Below are 17,482 nucleotides of genomic sequence, written 5' to 3' on the forward strand. Positions count from 1 at the left end.
GGTTGAAGAAAGGAACGTGAGCACCATTTTTGGACCCCTTTATTTTATAACTAATGGACGTTTATATGGCCATGAGCCACATTAACTTGCATAGAGATAAGGCTGGTAGTTCACTTCTGAGTGAAAAGGATGACATTATGAGGGCCATCCCTAGGTATAGACATGCTATAATGTCATTCTTAGGCTCCATTATAGGAGGAGGACATGTGATCATTTAATGAATATATGTTTTATCTTCTTAGTTGGCGGTGAGTAAACCATGTTTGACCAAGAGATAATGCATCTAGGATCTAGCAGTTGGATGAGGGGGTATAAACCATAGTTATCAAATCCGACTCGAGGATTGACCCGACCAAAGAGTCTGGTCCTGGGTTACACGAGTGACCTGGGTCAACCTGGAAAAATTAAAAAATATATATATTTGAAGTTTTAATATTTTATATGAAAAAAATTAAGAAACAATTCATATGAATATAAACTATACATGTTATAAATAATAAAGTTTAAAAGATTATTTCAAAAAAAATATTATTCCACATTGAAAAAATACTATGTAATCCTTTTAAGTTGAAGTATTTAAACCAAAAAGGTTTTTTTATCCCACATTGAAAAAAATAACTTTTTTCTTGTAATCATAGAGTATATATACTAAAGGGTTTCAAATCTCATATTGAAAAAATAAAATATTCTTCTAGGATTTATATAGTAAAATTTAAAAAGAGTTAATAACTAACTAAAAAATATATAAAAAAAAAAAGGGGTCTCTAGTTAGGAGAAAAAACACATTTAAAAAAAAAACGAATCCCTACCGAGTTTTGTCTAGTCGCCCAGGTCACGGGTCGACCCGACAAGTTGACAGGATTTTACCAAGTTTTTGTTTAGTCCAGTATTTTATCTTATCTAGACTGGTCCAGCCATCAAGTCAATCCACAGGTTGGTTTAGATTTAATAAATATATCGGGAGAGATGCATGGTTGACTCGTCAAAGAAAGAGAATAGAGACAAGAGTTCAGGTCGACCAGGAAAAGGGTGTGAGTCTAGTCCCATGAGGAGGTGTGGTCGATCTTGCGGATAGGTGAGGTTGATTCTAGGTGTCGTGGATTCATTCATCAAAAGAGGAGATGTGAGGTTTGTCCACCAAAAAAAGGTATGGGAAGTCGGTCCATCAAAGAAGAGGGTCACTTGGTCGTCTATCAAAATAAGGGATACCAAACCATCTAGGTGGTGGCCTAGTGGTAAGAGCTTGGGACCAAGAGGTTTGCTCCCTCTGTGGTCTCAGGTTCAAGCCCTGTGGTTGCTCATATGATGGTCACTGGAGGCATCAACCAATCCCGGCATGCTTTGAGTTCCGGCACCCCCATCAAATTCCCTCCCCCTGTTAGTTGTGAAAGCCCAAAATTGATAGAGGCAGTGGTACATATTGAAATCCGGTAGACAATTATAATTTTATAGGCAACGTGATGTAGTTATGTTTAAAAACCCGTTGTCAAGTGGTGTGGATGTTGTTATAGTTCATCATCTAGAGTGCTCATTTTTTATCCTTTGAAATCTTTAGTTAAGGAGTCCTTTTATTTTATTTTATTTACTTTCTTCTTCCATACAGTCTATTAGCTACTCTGTCTATCAGGCAACACTCGAGAGAATCTGATTCATCTGTAGCACTAGCTAACCAGGTTCCTTGCCCCTTTTAGCTTCGCTACTCTTAACTAATTTCGCTTATTAATGATAGACCATCTATTTTAGTTTAAGAAAATGGCAAACCAAACCGGGTTTAATTTGGAGACGATGGCAAACCACATATACGAGAAATTCTCAGGACCAACAGTTTACAAACCTGAAAACATGGTGTCGCTAAGTGCAGAGGCAAGAGGCAGAGAAGCAGAGAAGCAGAGAAGCAGAGCATGAGCTCCAATTATCAAACAAAGCAAACATAACATGCTACTTATTTTATAAAATACCACAACCATTATAAAATTCATCAGCCTACTTGGAACCAACAACAACACCCCATGGCATAGTTCATCCATGACATCCCCAATGAAGCCCCAAGCATTTCTTCCCCAAATCGAAGATCAAATGCTGCTAATGTGGTGAGTTCACATTGCTGTGATCTAAGTGGGATATTTTCATGCCTAGAGACCCCATTAACATAACATCCTTATTAAACCACTAGCTAGAATAAGAACTCAGCGTACGTACTCGCTAGACATGCAAGATTCTACTTACACACAAGTACCCACTAGAGAGACTGAAAACCTTTTTCCCATAACCTCATTACTCAGTCTTTTCTACTGGGGTTTCTGTTTCAACCTTCTCCACTGCTTCAACAGGTTTCTCTTCTCCCTTGACTTCTTCTTCTTCCTTTGGAGCTTCGACTGCAACTTCTGGTTCTGGTGCCTGTGTCTCACCAGACTCGGTAGCCTCTTTAGCTTCTTCAACAACCTGCTCTGCAGGTACTTCCTCTGGAGACTCCTCTTTTGTCTCCTCAACAACCGGCTCTGGTGTTTCCTTAGGTGTCTCCTCCTCTGTTTTCTCTACCACTGTTGGCTCTTCTGCAAGAATCTTGGTCTCTTCTACCACCTCTTTAGTCTCAACTTCAGCTGGGGCCTCGGGGACTGGTGCCACGGCCTCTTCAGATGCTGCAGGTGTCTCTACTTCTTCTTTTGGCTCTTCAGCTACTGCCTCTGGTGCTGCAGCGACTGCTTCTTCTGTGGCGGTCTCAATCTTGATTGGTTGTTCAGTTTTTTCCTCTGCAAGTGCACTCTGCGCTGACACAACCTGCAGGATAACCAGATGATCAAAGAATGTTCACCAAAATGCCGATGCTATCTATTTTTCAAGAACTGTTACTTGAAGTGTCACAGTGATAAGGAAAAATGTTCACCAAAATGCTGACGGGGTTTTACCTTTTGTTATATATATATATATATATATATATATATATATAGAGAGAGAGAGAGAGAGAGAGAGAGAGATGAGGATTATGAGTTTTCAAATATGATTATCCAAGAAGTAAAGATCATAAAATTGATCAAGATTTTTCAAATTTTAACACTTGATATGTATCAAATGACTAAGAAGAAGCATCTGTTAAATAAGTTTCTCAACAGGGACATTAATTGATTAATAGTGAATGAGTTACCTCGACAGTGGCCATTGGAACTGAAAGGAAAATAAAGCAAATGGGATACAAAGAAAACTGTAAGAAGCAAAATAGAAAGGAGTGATTATCACACAAGAAGACGAGGAAAGATTGCTTTGAGTGTTTGATGCAAAGTGATCAATGAGAGTGGGTTTATATAGAGATGTAAGGGTTAGTATAATATGTTTTGTAGGCCATCAATCCATGATATTATTATATTCATGTAAATATATATTTATTATTAATAAAGACTTAATTTTTTTAATATTTATATAATATTATATTAATGAATCTAATATTTAATTTATGAATTTAGAGTAAAAATAAAGTTCATGAGATAAAAATATTTTCCAAAAAAAATTATAAAGTTGTTATAATTCTAGGATTTATATTGCATCAAAGCATTGTTCTTAAAATGTTCTTGGTCGATACTTTTTTAAATACTGAATAATATTAGAGTTGTAGAAACTCATACGTATTATGTTCTTTCCTTTATGAAATGAAGAAGTTGATCTCAAAAGTTTAGGTATAAGGAATACCTAGAACTAATATGTAGGTGTTTGTCATAAGATATGTACATTGAACTGACCCGCATGAGAATTCCAAATGAAGAGATCATATATGTCTATTGAAAGGCTCACGTAACGGTTATGTAAGTGATCCTTAGACTTGAGATCACTAGGTTATCTTATATAGAGAATGTTATGCTTTAATCATGTTGTATGTTATCTTAATTGAGGTAACGAAGGAGCGAACATTGGGTATATCATGAACTATATAAAGGTATTTGAGTGATCAAAAGAGGATGCATCACTCTATGTGAATTAAGAAAAATATTTCATCTGTTCCCAAATAGTATTGACTGAGAAATCTTTGGTCAGAATGGAATGAGATTTGAAAAGAGTTTCAAATCTTATTCAAACGATCAATAACTATTATATGGAGAACAAACATTATTTAAGAAGGCAAACATACTTCATGCTTTAATGTTAAATCGAGATATTATTGATGAAATGATATTGATTACACTAAGAAACCAGTCACTAAAAGTTTAAGTCAAACCACTAATATCTTTTTCAATATTTGAGGGATCATGATATGTTGCTAGACGATGCACCTAATCTTCAAATACAATTTAATCAATTGTTCAATTGATAATAAATTAAATTGTTTAATTTCTTTAATTCTATTTAATTATAATTATAATTTATATTTGGGCCAACAAATATAAGGACTAGAATGTAATTTACACATGGATTACATTTATAGACCTAGAAAAATCAAATAAGAACTTGATTGAGTTAATTTATAAAATTATCATGAATTAATATATGTATATTATTCAAGGGGCAAATTGGTATTTTTTTAATTTATAGGGTTTTTCAGATTTTCCTATAAATATTAATTTACATCTCTTATTTTTTATTGGTTGTTTGTTAGACAGAAAAATTACATAAGTCACATAATAGAAAGCTAGCACTATAGGCATAACAATCTCTCTCTGTTAAATAGGGATTTAAGAGATTTTTTATTGATGGTTCGTATAGATTATTATTGGAGCCCGAATAATTGGATGACTTGTAGTTTGCAACAACTCAATCTTTAAAGAATTATTTAAAATAAAAAAATCAAATTTTCAAGTAATATATCCCTGTATAATTTTATTTTATAATTTTCAATACGTATATAATACTCGGAACCAAAAGTAACCGACCTCACGCTCAATCAATTGAGTGAGGGAGCTACTTTGAGGAATCGTGGGATATGACACCTCAGCCTCACTGAATTCAACGGGGATTAGCATGTTTGGTAATGATGTTTAGGAAATTTTCTGGAGATGGGGTTTAAGTATTTTTAATGGCTAGTTGTTTGTATGCTTTTGATCGGGAAAAAGGCTAAAATAATGGAGGTCAGGTCATCTTCATGAAAGCCATCATCTTCTTTTGGTTTTGTGTGCTTGTGTGCTTAGCGCAGTCGGCCCCGTACGTGACCTGTTTTCCATCCTCCACCTGCCATTCGTCCTTAAGAACTATTTTATTTTTATTTCTTGGCATCGACCTTGCCAAGCTGTTTACCCTATGGTAAATATTGTCGCACCGCCCTCTCAACTTCATGATTGTATGAATTTTGTCTTCCTAACATGGAATTAATTAGTCCCATTAAACCTTCATAATTATAATATATGATGATGCATCTCACAATAATTTCTTGACATTTTTGTTTCCTGTGGAGGCTGGTAATTCACCCGTGAACGTACAATGTATTTGGGAAGCACCATTGATTTATATGTAGACTTGAGAAAATAGATGTTTAATTTATAAGATTATATAAAGATATTTAGTTTATATTTTATAGTATTATCCATAATAATATAAACCAAGGTGAAATGTATCATATGCTCTTTGTGTTAATGTGTCACATCAACCCGAGTTCGTCCTATTTAATAATTATGCTAAATGAATTTTATAAAATCACCATTTTAATCATTTTTTTTTAATCTTTATCCTCCAGGATTTTTTTTTTCTTCGAAAAATAAAATCATTTTAAACAAGTTTTATCCAATCAATCATTTATATTCTGATGTTTTTTTTTTGGATTTTTATCACGTAGAATGACTTTTATTTTTTATTTTTTTTATATGTATTATATCTTGCGCTAACTAGTTTACGCACATTAAATTAGATCTCTACACTCCAAACAAGGCTTATAAAATAAGACTTACACCAGTAATAGCAAGCATAGGGAGTTAAAATGAAGCCTATATAAAAAGCATGTATTTTAGCCCATATCAATTTTACCAATTCAATCATTTAAAACCAACATGGATGGAATTCTAAGAGTATAATTTCCTCAAAACACTTAATTATATTGAATGTGTTTGAAATTATTTTTAAAAATGAATTTGAATTTTTAAAAAAAATCCCTTATATATTAATAAAAAAAATACTTGAAATTCAAGGATATTTTTATAAAATCACACTAGCAGACTCTCAAAATCAAAAAACCACCACCACCACCACCACCGCCTCAAGTGATGAATTGACGTCAAAAGAAATATTTTTTTTATTTTAACCTATAAAATTCTCAATAAGCTATAGACGTCATTGTCTTTATATTATGTCTATATTATTATTGTTGTTGTTTTGTTTTTTTTAGCCTTTTCTAGAAAAAGAAGTTCGGCCTATGGGCCTGTGTCTTGTGGGAGTTGAAGGGTCGCCCAAAACCAATGGTTATAATTTACGTAAAAGAAACGAATAAAACTCTGACGTGGCACTTTAAAGTTGATCTACTCTCTCTAGCGTTTCTAAAGCTTGTGGATCCCACGAGATGGAAAGCTGAGACAGATTTTGACATTAGTGAAGGAAGACTCGATTAGCTGAGTTGGAGGAGCTCCTAGCTCTTGATTACGTGTCAACAGTCTTCTTTTCCTCTCTTTTTTTTTTTTTTCCAAACTTGCTTGAAAACTTTTATAAGCAATACAATATTCAAAATTAAAATATAGACAGACTTAGAAATGAAGTAAATTAATATTTTTTTTAAAATTAAAAAATTTTTTAAAACATAAAAAAATTTTCAAAACTCAATAAAAAACTAGTTCAACCTCCCTTCTAAACTTATCTTAAAAGTGAAAGTTCAAATTATACCTGAATTAAAGATTTTGTTTGGAAGGTGGTTGCAGTTATTTTTTAAATAACTTTTCGTATTAAAATATATTAAAATAATATTTTTTTATTTTTAAAAAATTATTTTTAAGATCAGCATATCAAAACGATCCAAAACATATAAAAAAAAATATATTTTTTAATAATTTCGAATCTCATTATTATTTATTTATTTATTAAAATTGATGATCATAATGATGATGATGCTGCTGCTGCGATGAATATAGAACAGTTATCTCGTAGATCCCCGAGTCAATAATAGTCCTAATTGAAAACTTCGTACGGTGGCGGGCACCAAGTTAGATGCATTTGCAGCAGGGGATGGCTGGTATCCACCGTGTCGTTTCATCCCCCGAAAAGGATTGCCAGAACGGCAAAGAGTTCAACAATTCTGTAAAGGTCTGCCTTTTAGGTCTAGGTTCAGGTTTTGGGCGGTGGGCTGGCCTACCAGACGTGGAGCCCACATGGGTACCGTGGTCCAGCCTGCCAATCAGGCCGTGCCACGTGAAATGCACGTCACCCACCACGTGGGATGATGCTGTTGCCATGTCATTATTGGATGGGACAGGGTCATTTGGATGCAAAAAGAGGTGGGCCCACTGGACGAAATTAGGGAGCTGTTGATAGACGATGGACGATGGGCGGAGGAAGCTAGGCTTTTCGGAGGCAACATCCAGATTGTGGTAATCTTTTGTAACTTTAGTTAAGAGAAAGTTTTGTGTTTTTTTTTAAAATATATTAAAATAATATTTAAGCAAAGCTCAATGTTCATTACCAATCGGTTAGGTCGAGTGGCAATGACCTTGTTGGCTCATCTAGAAGGTAACTGAGTTCAACTCAGTCCAATTTTACCTCATGTATTTCGCTTGTTGTTTTGGAGGTGAAAATAGCATACGCTGTTCACTGAGGTTTGCGTCTTCTAGTCTTTTGATTGGCTTCCGTTAACATTATAGTTTTGAAACTCGGTCTAGCCTGGTAGGTCGATTCGGGACCTGGCCGATCCAGAGCTGAAATCGGGCCGGGTTGAAGAAAAAACGGGGAAAGAAAAAACCCAGTGTGACTTGGCGGGTTAACCCGGCAAGACGCGGTTGCAAACCCGTTGACTTTTGTTTTTTTTTTTGTTTTTTTACTAAAACGACGTCATTTTGATTTTTTAAAAAAGAAATGACCCGGCCGACCCGGTGACCCGGTCAAAACCCGGAACCTGGACCTTGGACCGGGCCGAGTCTTAAAACTATGGTTAACATATTATAAATCAAAAAGCTATGCTTTTGTATATATATATATATATATAATTAATGTTTAGGTGTCATAACGTATTTTTTGACATCGTGTAAAAAATATAATTGTTAATAAAAAAATCAATACTTATATATAATAAAATATAATGAAGATCATATACGTTAATAAAAACATGTGAGATCTCAAGCTAATTTTTAACGTGATAGAAAAATAAGACAATGTTGAATTGCAACATTAAAACACCATTTTCTTAATCTTTGTATAATAAGTTTTCTAAGGAAAAGTGCAAAGAAAAAAAACTAAAAAACAATTATAAAAGAATGAAGATAAAAATAAAAAAAATGGTATAAATAAATCAATTGTAGAGTGATAAATATTCCAAGTATAAAGAATAAAAAATAATATTTTTTATCCAAAAAACATATACAAAAAAAATTACAAGAAAATAAAGATAAAAAGATTGTGATAGAAATGCCAAGTATAAAGAAGAAAGAACATAAGAAAAACTTATTTCTAGAAAAATAAAAAATTACAGATTTGTCACCGACATAGTAAAACAATTGATAAAATTTATAATTATGTCATTTTTACAATAAAATATTATTTCCTTTTAGTATATGTATAATTAAGTTATCATTAAATATTCTTCGAAGATAATTAAAAAAACAGTATATATCATTATACAACTAGAAGTATTGATGACCATATTAAAGTCATTTCTAGCCAATCAAACAATAAAGAAAAAAAAAATCAGTTTAAGTCCTGATTAGGTGATTCCTAATTATAGAGGATGAAATCATAAAGATGCTACGAGGAGTTATGATTTCTAAAAGATTATTACTAAAGATCAATCTACTTGTTTTTAGTGGGATAATCTAAAGAGTTAGATAAGAAAATGTAAAAAGTTTTTTAATATGCATTTTACTCTAATGCATTAATGGGTGGAGATAGATTTCTTATACTTAGAAGGAAGGAAAAAATATATGATATGAAGGGTTTTTAATAGGTGGAAATGATTTGAAAAATTAGAAAGAAATTACCAGAGTTATTTGTATCAGATTTAATAGGATAATGTATAATAATTCAATATATTAGTACAAGATTCAGGAGTCGAGGAGTATGTTGAATTATTTAAAAAACTTAAATCTTTCATAAATGTTTTGAATTCATCATTGCCAGAATCTTACTATATTTTTAATTTTATAAATGGACTCAAAGATAACATTAAGCCTATGCTTAAGATTCTTAATCCCACAACTTGATATAGGCTTTTGATCAAGCTAAATAGAAAGAAAAATTCAACAATGCTTTGGCCAATAATAATAAATTCATACCAAGAACCAACTATTCATACGGTTTGGGAAAAATAACAAGTGATTCCTACTCTAAACCTCTTAATCATTAAAAAAAAAACAAAGGTGTTATATAGCTCAAAACAATAGCCTAAAACCTTACATGAGCAAAGAAAAAGGTTGAGACAGTGTTTTAAATATAGGGATAAGTATACACTGAGACATCGATGTAACATGAGAGATTGCATATTATAGAAAGATGAGAAAAGAAAAATGAGGAATTTGTAAATGTAGCTGGAGGATAAAATAATGGAATAATAGTCGAGGATGATAAAATCAAAGAATATGGATTGTCCTTGAATGCATTGGTAGATAGCTATACAAATAACACAATCATGATCAAATATTCTTGTCAAGGAAGGAACATTACCATTCTAATTGATAATAGTAGTACACATGGTTTTATTGATACTTAAGTGATTGAAGAAATCAAGGAAATCATCTAAAGGACCACTATATTGGCAGTGATAGTAGCTAATTAAGGTATTATGAGATGTGATGCTTACAGTTCCAAGTTCAAATGGTCCATGCAAAATTATGAATTTCAAGCTGATTTAAGGATATTGAAACTTTGTAAATATTATATGATACTTAGAGTATATTGATTAAAGATTTATTCACCAATTATATTTGATTTTATTAAAAGAAAATTGTTATTAAAAAAAATGGAAAAATAACTGGGCTGAAAGGGACTGTGGAATAAGCAAGGTTGCAAGTGATCACAACAACTAATGCACATAAGAGTTTAAAAGAAGACTTGTATGGTTTTGTTGGATATTGTTTTTTTCCATTTAAGCTTTTGAAGCATAAGAAAAGGAGTGTAGAATATAATAATAAAGGTATTATTAAAAGAATACCAATTTTTGTTTGCAGAAGCAAAACATCTTCTAACTGCCATGAGCTTGGATCATAAAATACTCATGATACTAGAAGCTAAATCAGTCAATATTAGACCATACAAAATATCTTTTATGAAAAAAAAAAAGATAGAGAAATTGGTAAAGAAGATGCTACATAATGAAATTATTTAACACAACTACAACTCATTTTGTTTTTCAATATTGTTGGTTAAGAAGAAATACTATATTAGGAGATTCTATGTCAAGAACAAATTCTTTACTCTATTGATTGATGATTTGGTGGATGAATAACATGGTTCATATTTTTTTTTTATGCTAGATTTAAGGTTTGGGTATCACGAGATAATAATGTTTGAAGAATGTGTGGAGAAGAGAACCTTTAAGACTCATTATAAGCATTATGAGTTGAAGGTAATTTCATTTGGTTTCACTAATATACTAACCATGTTCAAGATTTATTATTTGTATTTTAGATTCTGATTTTAATTTCCTTTATCTTTTGTACTTTAGGTTGTTTTTTTAATAAATGTAGGGTTTTCTAATCTATTGAAAGATTTTGTAAATTTTTTGAAGAGACAACCATCCTATATTTATTTTTAGATAATAAAATTATAAATATAAGGTTCACAATTGCATTCTTTTTCACTCATTAAACTTGTATGTTTTATGTGTTATTTTTGTCCTAAGATGAACCTCTTATATAAACTGATTTAATAAAACCTCTTGGAAAAAAATTGAGAGAAATTGACAAGAACATTGTACATTTGTACCTTCAGGCTTCAAAGTTACACACATATACAAGAATCTGTACTATTCAACGTTCACTGGATTGTTTGGGCAAAGGTCCAAAGGGAAATTTGTAGGGATGCTTGCTTGTGGGTTCCTCTCACAAGCCCATAACCTGACAGATTGAAGTATTGAAACATTGGGTTCATCACATTACATTTTTTTTTTAAAAAAAAGAAGATTGAAACAATATAAATGGCCCATGCAGGTTTCGAACCTGCGACCTTCGCGTTATTAGCACGACGCTCTAACCAACTGAGCTAATAGGCCAATCCGATGGGTATCTTCTAATTAACTGTACTGAAAATAAGTGAATAGGTTGGATCTAATCCAATTCTGCAAGCATATCATTTTAAAAATCCATCAACTCTTTGTCCCCATTCTGTTTCTTCTTCATCGTCTTTAGTTCATACCTAATTCAGATAACATGGTTAGAAATTTGATATTCAGTAAGCATCCCTCTTTTTAAAGAAAGTTAATTGCCCTAACAGCATCAGTGGTGAGTGCAGGCCAGTTCTTTGAATGTTCTGCTTCGTCTACCTTGCTAAGATGTAACAATTATATATCCAGCAGCTCCTATACTGGAACAAGTGATAGATACGGCCATGCTAGGCTATCCTTCTAGCTTTTTGCCAAACCCTTGAAATTATTTGTTGTGGTTGGCATAATGGGTGGTCCATATGACGATTAATGAGTATGCTGGCCTCATTCGTTAACATTATGCCATTAGAAAAGGGAACCCACTGGAATCTTAAATACTCCAATAAAGATCACAACTGTTGACGGGATGTATATAATGATTCAAATCCAATAACAATAAAGGGGTGAAGAAGATTCAGGCATCATGTTTTTGACAATGTTTATAAATTTGAAGCCTTTAATCTTTGCCAGTTTTAAAGCCAGCGGTGTTTCTGTTGACGGTCAGTGCCTTGGAAATTAATTGTTCGTAGATGGGTTTTAATATCAAACAAACAACTCAAGATCAGGCATTCAACACAACGAATAGACTGGTATCTGCTAAGAAGGTGGATAGAACACAAGTTTTTTCTGCTTTCTATCCATTAATAACTGGATCAGTGTCACCTATTAAGGGTTTTTTTCGCCTTGGATTCGAGGTAAAGTAGTGATGATAACTGGAAAAGCAGCGTTAATTAAAGATATAGAACTGGTTAGGTGAAAAGCACATGAAGAAATCAAGATTTTCAACATTTACAGGCAAGCAATTGTTTTCCACATCACAATTACAATGCCATAAATTTCTCAACATCATCATTTTTACAAGCATTTGGGGTCATAAAGTTCCAAATATCATTAAACAAAATAATTGCTTCCATATACAGCTATGAGAACCAAGAAAATGACAAGAGTACTCTAGTTGAATAGAAATAAAACTCTCAAGTTCACGTACATAAATCAAATGACATGTATAATCAAAAAAATGGTTTTAAATCAAAACAAATGACATAATCCAGATATACCCTCTTCTCATAAATTAATACACAACAATGAAATCCTGCCTTACAAAAACAGGACCAGCACACCTGCAATAGCTAGAACCAATTGACTCCAAATACCTACACCATTGATCCTATAAGAAGAATTTGGGGGGGACTTTCCTGGGGCGCTCCCTGCTCCTGCTGAGTCGTCAGATGTTGGGGAATCTGCAGTAGGGCTAGTGTCAGGAGCTGGTGCTGGAGCTGGGGTTGGAGGTATATTAGTACCAAAGATTGCCTCAGGAAGGAGGACTTTGTCAACTTGATAGATTGCAACAGGATCAGTTGAATGCACACTACTACTAACTTTAGTTTTAGACCATCCTGAATCAAGGTGCACGGTCCCAGATGTATCGGTGAAATTCAAAGCATATCCTCCTGCACCAGCAAATGTGCTGACAGGGCTCACTTGGCTAAGGTTCTTGAAATCAGACAACGAGTAATAATGTGGCAAGGCATGAAAAAGAATGAGTTGCTTGAGCTGGTCTTGAGTTAGGTTTGACAAAGAAGCCTTCTTGAGATTTTTGAAGGCATCATCTTTTGGTACGAAGATGGTAATGCCTTCATCAGTGTTGTTGGCTTGGTTTTGAAAGGTGTCAATGACTTTAGTGGACTCAAGGTAGTTAAGGAAGTTGTGGAATGGGCCAGCAACAGAGAGTAAATCAGTGAGGTTAACGTAAGGAGGTGATGGTGCTGGTGCTGGGGATGGAGTTGGGGTTGGTGCTGGAGGACTAGCTACTTTTTGAGCATATGCTAGTGGAGTGCACGAAAACAGCAGTGTGCTGCTAAGCACAATAATCATAGAAAACTTCATGGTTTATCTTCTCTAAATCCCTGCAAGAACCAAATCCCATCATTGATTATATCTCAATTTATGAGCACAAATCTATCGATGGCAAACCAATGCGAATCCACAGCATGAACAGAAAAACTAGCTAATAATTGGAGAAATCAAACCCAGCATTTCAGAATCCAGGTGAGATTCCCAAATCCACAAAATCCGACTAACCAAATCTTTGTAATGACCATGGAAAGCCATGGCTATCACTACTTCAACAACAACAACAACAAAAAAAAAACAAGATCCTTTTCAACTCATCTATAGATAGTTTTAAAACAATTACTATAGCAAAACCAACCCTCTCTTCTAGGCACAAATAAGATATTAAATTAATTGAGAAAGGTTGGAAGAGGATCTAATCTAATGACAGAGAAATGAAGCAATGACTGATGACATAAAAAATGCAAATGCCAATGCCGTAGAAAAGAAACATCATGCACAAATCACAAGGATGAAATACCATACCCAACTTGCTAAATCCCCAGAAGATCAAGTATTCTTGCAAAAACCAAGATCAAAACCCCATTAAAAGTACAATACATCTTGTCCTTTTTAAGGTAAAAGAGAGAGAGAAACAGTGCAATCTATGTTGCTTTCCTTTCTCTTTCGTGACTGGAAGCTAGTAAAAGCAAGTCAAAACAAATTCTGTTGGACAAAAAAGAAAACCACAGCCACCACACAATGTAGTTCAACATAAAGCAAAGAAACAGATCTAGATCAGCTCATCCCAATAGAAACAGACCCTTTAGCATATTTAACCCCCCCAAAAAAAAAGGTTAAGAAGTACTGACCTGAGCAAGAATTCAGAGAGAAATTGTTTTGGTTTTGGCCAGGGAATGCCAAAGTGCCAACGCTAATGCTGCAACGCAAAATGTAATGTGTTGCACTATATAAAGATGGATTTTAACTAGAAAAGAGATTAAAAAAAAAAAAGGGGGTGGGGGCGGTAGCAGCTGGTGATGGTTCAAGAGATGAATGTAAAGGTACAAATCAGAATACATTTAAGTAATTGTAGAATGTACATGGGCGTGAGGAGAGGAGGTGAGGCTGTCTATTATTCTTTATTAGATGTTGTTTTCACTTTCCAGACTTGGATGGTTCTTTCTTACCGGGCAAAACAAAGCATGCTTTCTTGGAAATCTTTTCAAGGTAAGAAGAAATAAAAATGGGTGGCATTTCTTAATCATGTATCTACTCATTATATATATATATATATATATATATATATATATATATATATATATATAATTCTTGAGACACCCACCTTGCACTCTACCCTAACATTATCATAATCTCTCTCAATTTATCATCTCATGATAAATCAGCCTCCTAAAGGATTTTGATTTCATAGATGGGTTTGGTAATGCACTGATACTAATTTTTCTTTATTTCGGGATGTAGTCAGAAATAGTTTATTGGCCGTCGTGATTTTTTCTAAGCATAAAAAAAATTAATAAAACATGAGATTAGAAAAAATATATATATGAATTTTTTAGCCAACACACATTGTAAACCCTCGTGTAAACATAAGATCAAAAGTAATAAAACTAGAAAAAATAAATTAATAAAAATAAATAAATAAATAGTACATGTGATGTGTAAAGGGAGGGTATGACATCTATAAATAATTTTAAAGGTATTGATGAAATTAAAATGAGGACTAGAAAATTTAGTTTCAAATTCATAACGATAGTATAAACAGTAATAGGTTTCAATAGATAGAAGAATTAGAAAAAATTAAAATAAATGTGTTTTGAAAGTGATAAAATAATTCCAAAGAGTTATAATGAAAATGAGGAATTAAATTTAAGAAATAATTACATGAAAAAGTGTTGGTGTAAACCCCGGTTAAAAATCAGTAAACTTACCGTGAAACAATAAAAAATCTGTAAACAAAATAAATTGTGAGAAGAAAAAATAAATATATTTTGAAATAATGAAATGGTCCCAAGGATTTAGTAAAATGGTTAATATGACCTATGTAAGGGTGGAATAAGAGAATTCAGATTTTTGATAAAAAAATCATAAACTAACTAGTTTTACGCTATCAAGCATAACTCTTCATTTGACAGTCAGATTAGATTGAAATTTTACTTAAAGTCTCCTAACATGTTTTTCTACCCTGGGTTAAATTTCATGCCAATCAAAGTTTGGTAAGGCCATACAAAATTATCAGTGGCTGAGAGAAAATCCAGAAAAATAGCATGTTAATAATAAATAAGGGCAAAAATGCAATTGGCCAGACAATTCCAGCTTCTTCTTCTTTTTAAATGGTTAGTCATTTTTGGAGGGGAGAGAGAGAGATCTTTTTCTTCATTTTTGTTCAAATCATCCTTGAAAAATCACCATAAATGAGAGTTTTAGGGAGAAAATGGAAGAAAAGAGGGAAAAGAATGGATCATTGACAGAAATTTATGAGAAAAAGAGAGAAATTTTTGGATAGAGAGAGAAAGTAGAAGATTAAAGAAGGAAAAAAGATAATAGAAGCTTTGGACCATGGAAATTGTCATTAAATTGAATTTGAAAGGGTAAAAAAGCTTTCCCTTACATTTATATTCAAGTTTTAGTTGATTTTGATTACGTGTTAAATAGGTTTGAAAAAAGGGTTGGGGTTTGTTGAATTATGGATGAAGAAATGATATTTGTATGAGAAATAAGTTGTTAGATTATGCAATATAGTTGTTTAAATGGAAATCTTAAGAAAAAAATTGAAATAAACCAATAGGTGTTTTGACCATAATTGGTTGGCCATGGTAGAAGAATTTAGAGAGGGATTGTTGATGTAATTTTAGTGAATTGGTGTGTGTTAATGTGATTGTATAAGTTTATGAGATTATAATTAGGTAGAAATCTTAATGATAATTGTAAATTTAATGTTGTGTGAATGTTTAGAATGTGTAAAATGAAATTATTGAAAATTTAGTATGGTGAATTGTTACTTAAATGATGGTATAATACATTTGGTGTTAAAAAGATTAACATGATGAAGTAATAATTTGAGAGGATGGGAAGAGTTATACGTTTTGGGTTAAATTGTTAATAAAAGTTTTCTTTATGAAACTTGAGAAATATTGGTTCCTTGATTAAATCAAAATGTTGTGATGTTGTGTAATGGTAGGATTTTGAATAAGATAAGTTTGAGATTATTATATAAATTAAAGGGTTCAAGCAATTAAAGGTATGTTGCAATATGATGAGATATATTAGAATGAGATTGAATAAATGTTAAGGAATTGTGAGTGGATGAGGTATCATTAAAATAATATGTATGAATATTAAGAATATTCATGAGTGTAAGTTAAAATAAACTTATTGAGAAGGTTGAACTATTGTAAATACGTTATGAATGATTGAGAAATTGTGTAATAGAAATTGTATTGAAGAAATTGAAATCACTTGTAAAGGTTCAACCATTAGTGATCAACCATGTGAGATTTAGTTGGAAGTCGTGTGTTTGATTTGGACTATAAATGCTATGATTATAAATTGTATATTAGGATTTAGTTATGATCATTTGAGTTAAGATATGAGGAATAAATTTTTATCGGTGTGTAGAAGGGAGAATAATAACATTGCATATAAGGTGTTTGATAAAATGTATGAAAGAGATGAATAAGCTAGTGCTTAAGGTGTGGATAAAACGACATCAAGGGTGTTAAAATTAAATAAATGGATAGTTATGTATGTGTTTGGCCAAGCAGAATGCCGAAATTGTATAGTTGAATTTTAAGTAAATGGATGTTAATAGGTGTGTAAAGTAGATATAAATAAAAGTAGTGTATCTAATAAATCATTTTTTAGAATGATATGATGAATTATTTTGTACCGACTTAAGAGAGACTCTAGAAAACTTACCATGGATCGGAAAAACAGGACCTACGTGTGAATCAGGTAAGTGTCCTACATCTTGACAATTTCATTTGTATCATTTATATATTTTTTTAAACTACAGTTTCTTTAAAGATGTAACTCATGAATATTCAATGAAATATTAAAAAGAAGGAAAAAAATGTTAATTTAATTTAGTTACCTAAGGTAATTCAGAAGCTAATGATATCAATGTGATACATTGATACTAGTATTTACTTAGATGAAAGCATATTG

The 17,482-nt window shown here is 32.4% G+C and overlaps 2 protein-coding genes and 1 non-coding gene across 4 annotated transcripts; all 3 read right to left on the reverse strand.

The window, feature by feature from the left end:
- Positions 1-1,912: 1,912 nt before the first annotated feature.
- On the reverse strand, positions 1,913-3,309 carry LOC18105350 (fruit protein pKIWI501). The gene is made up of 2 exons (XM_006375491.3): positions 3,143-3,309; positions 1,913-2,778 (listed from the first exon to the last, which is right to left on the reverse strand). Exons 1-2 carry the CDS (start codon positions 3,155-3,157, stop codon positions 2,275-2,277), a joined length of 519 nt encoding a protein of 172 aa, XP_006375553.2. The 5' UTR covers positions 3,158-3,309; the 3' UTR covers positions 1,913-2,274.
- A 7,931-nt stretch (positions 3,310-11,240) lies between these two features.
- On the reverse strand, positions 11,241-11,314 carry TRNAI-AAU (transfer RNA isoleucine (anticodon AAU)). Its single transcript has one exon. It is a non-coding gene; the product is annotated as a tRNA-Ile (tRNA).
- A 1,088-nt stretch (positions 11,315-12,402) lies between these two features.
- LOC7455981 (fasciclin-like arabinogalactan protein 7) lies at positions 12,403-14,495 on the reverse strand. 2 transcript variants are annotated; one of them, XM_002321135.4, is made up of 2 exons: positions 14,170-14,495; positions 12,403-13,371 (listed from the first exon to the last, which is right to left on the reverse strand). In XM_002321135.4, exon 2 carries the CDS (start codon positions 13,349-13,351, stop codon positions 12,563-12,565), a length of 789 nt encoding a protein of 262 aa, XP_002321171.2. In that variant the 5' UTR covers positions 13,352-13,371; positions 14,170-14,495; the 3' UTR covers positions 12,403-12,562. The 2 variants fall into 2 exon arrangements, with proteins under 2 accessions (XP_002321171.2, XP_024440100.1); XM_024584332.2 differs by lacking the exon at positions 14,170-14,495 and adding an exon at positions 13,844-14,118.
- Between the last annotated feature and the right edge of the window lie 2,987 nt (positions 14,496-17,482).

Source organism: Populus trichocarpa, chromosome 14 (assembly GCF_000002775.5).
Source record: "Populus trichocarpa isolate Nisqually-1 chromosome 14, P.trichocarpa_v4.1, whole genome shotgun sequence".
Classification (NCBI taxonomy): Eukaryota; Viridiplantae; Streptophyta; class Magnoliopsida; order Malpighiales; family Salicaceae; genus Populus; species Populus trichocarpa.

Bases quoted from the DNA above. Each gene is read 5' to 3' on its own strand.
- LOC7455981 (XM_002321135.4), bottom strand. From the start codon at position 13,351: ATGAAGTTTTCTATGATTATTGTGCTTAGCAGCACACTGCTGTTTTCG.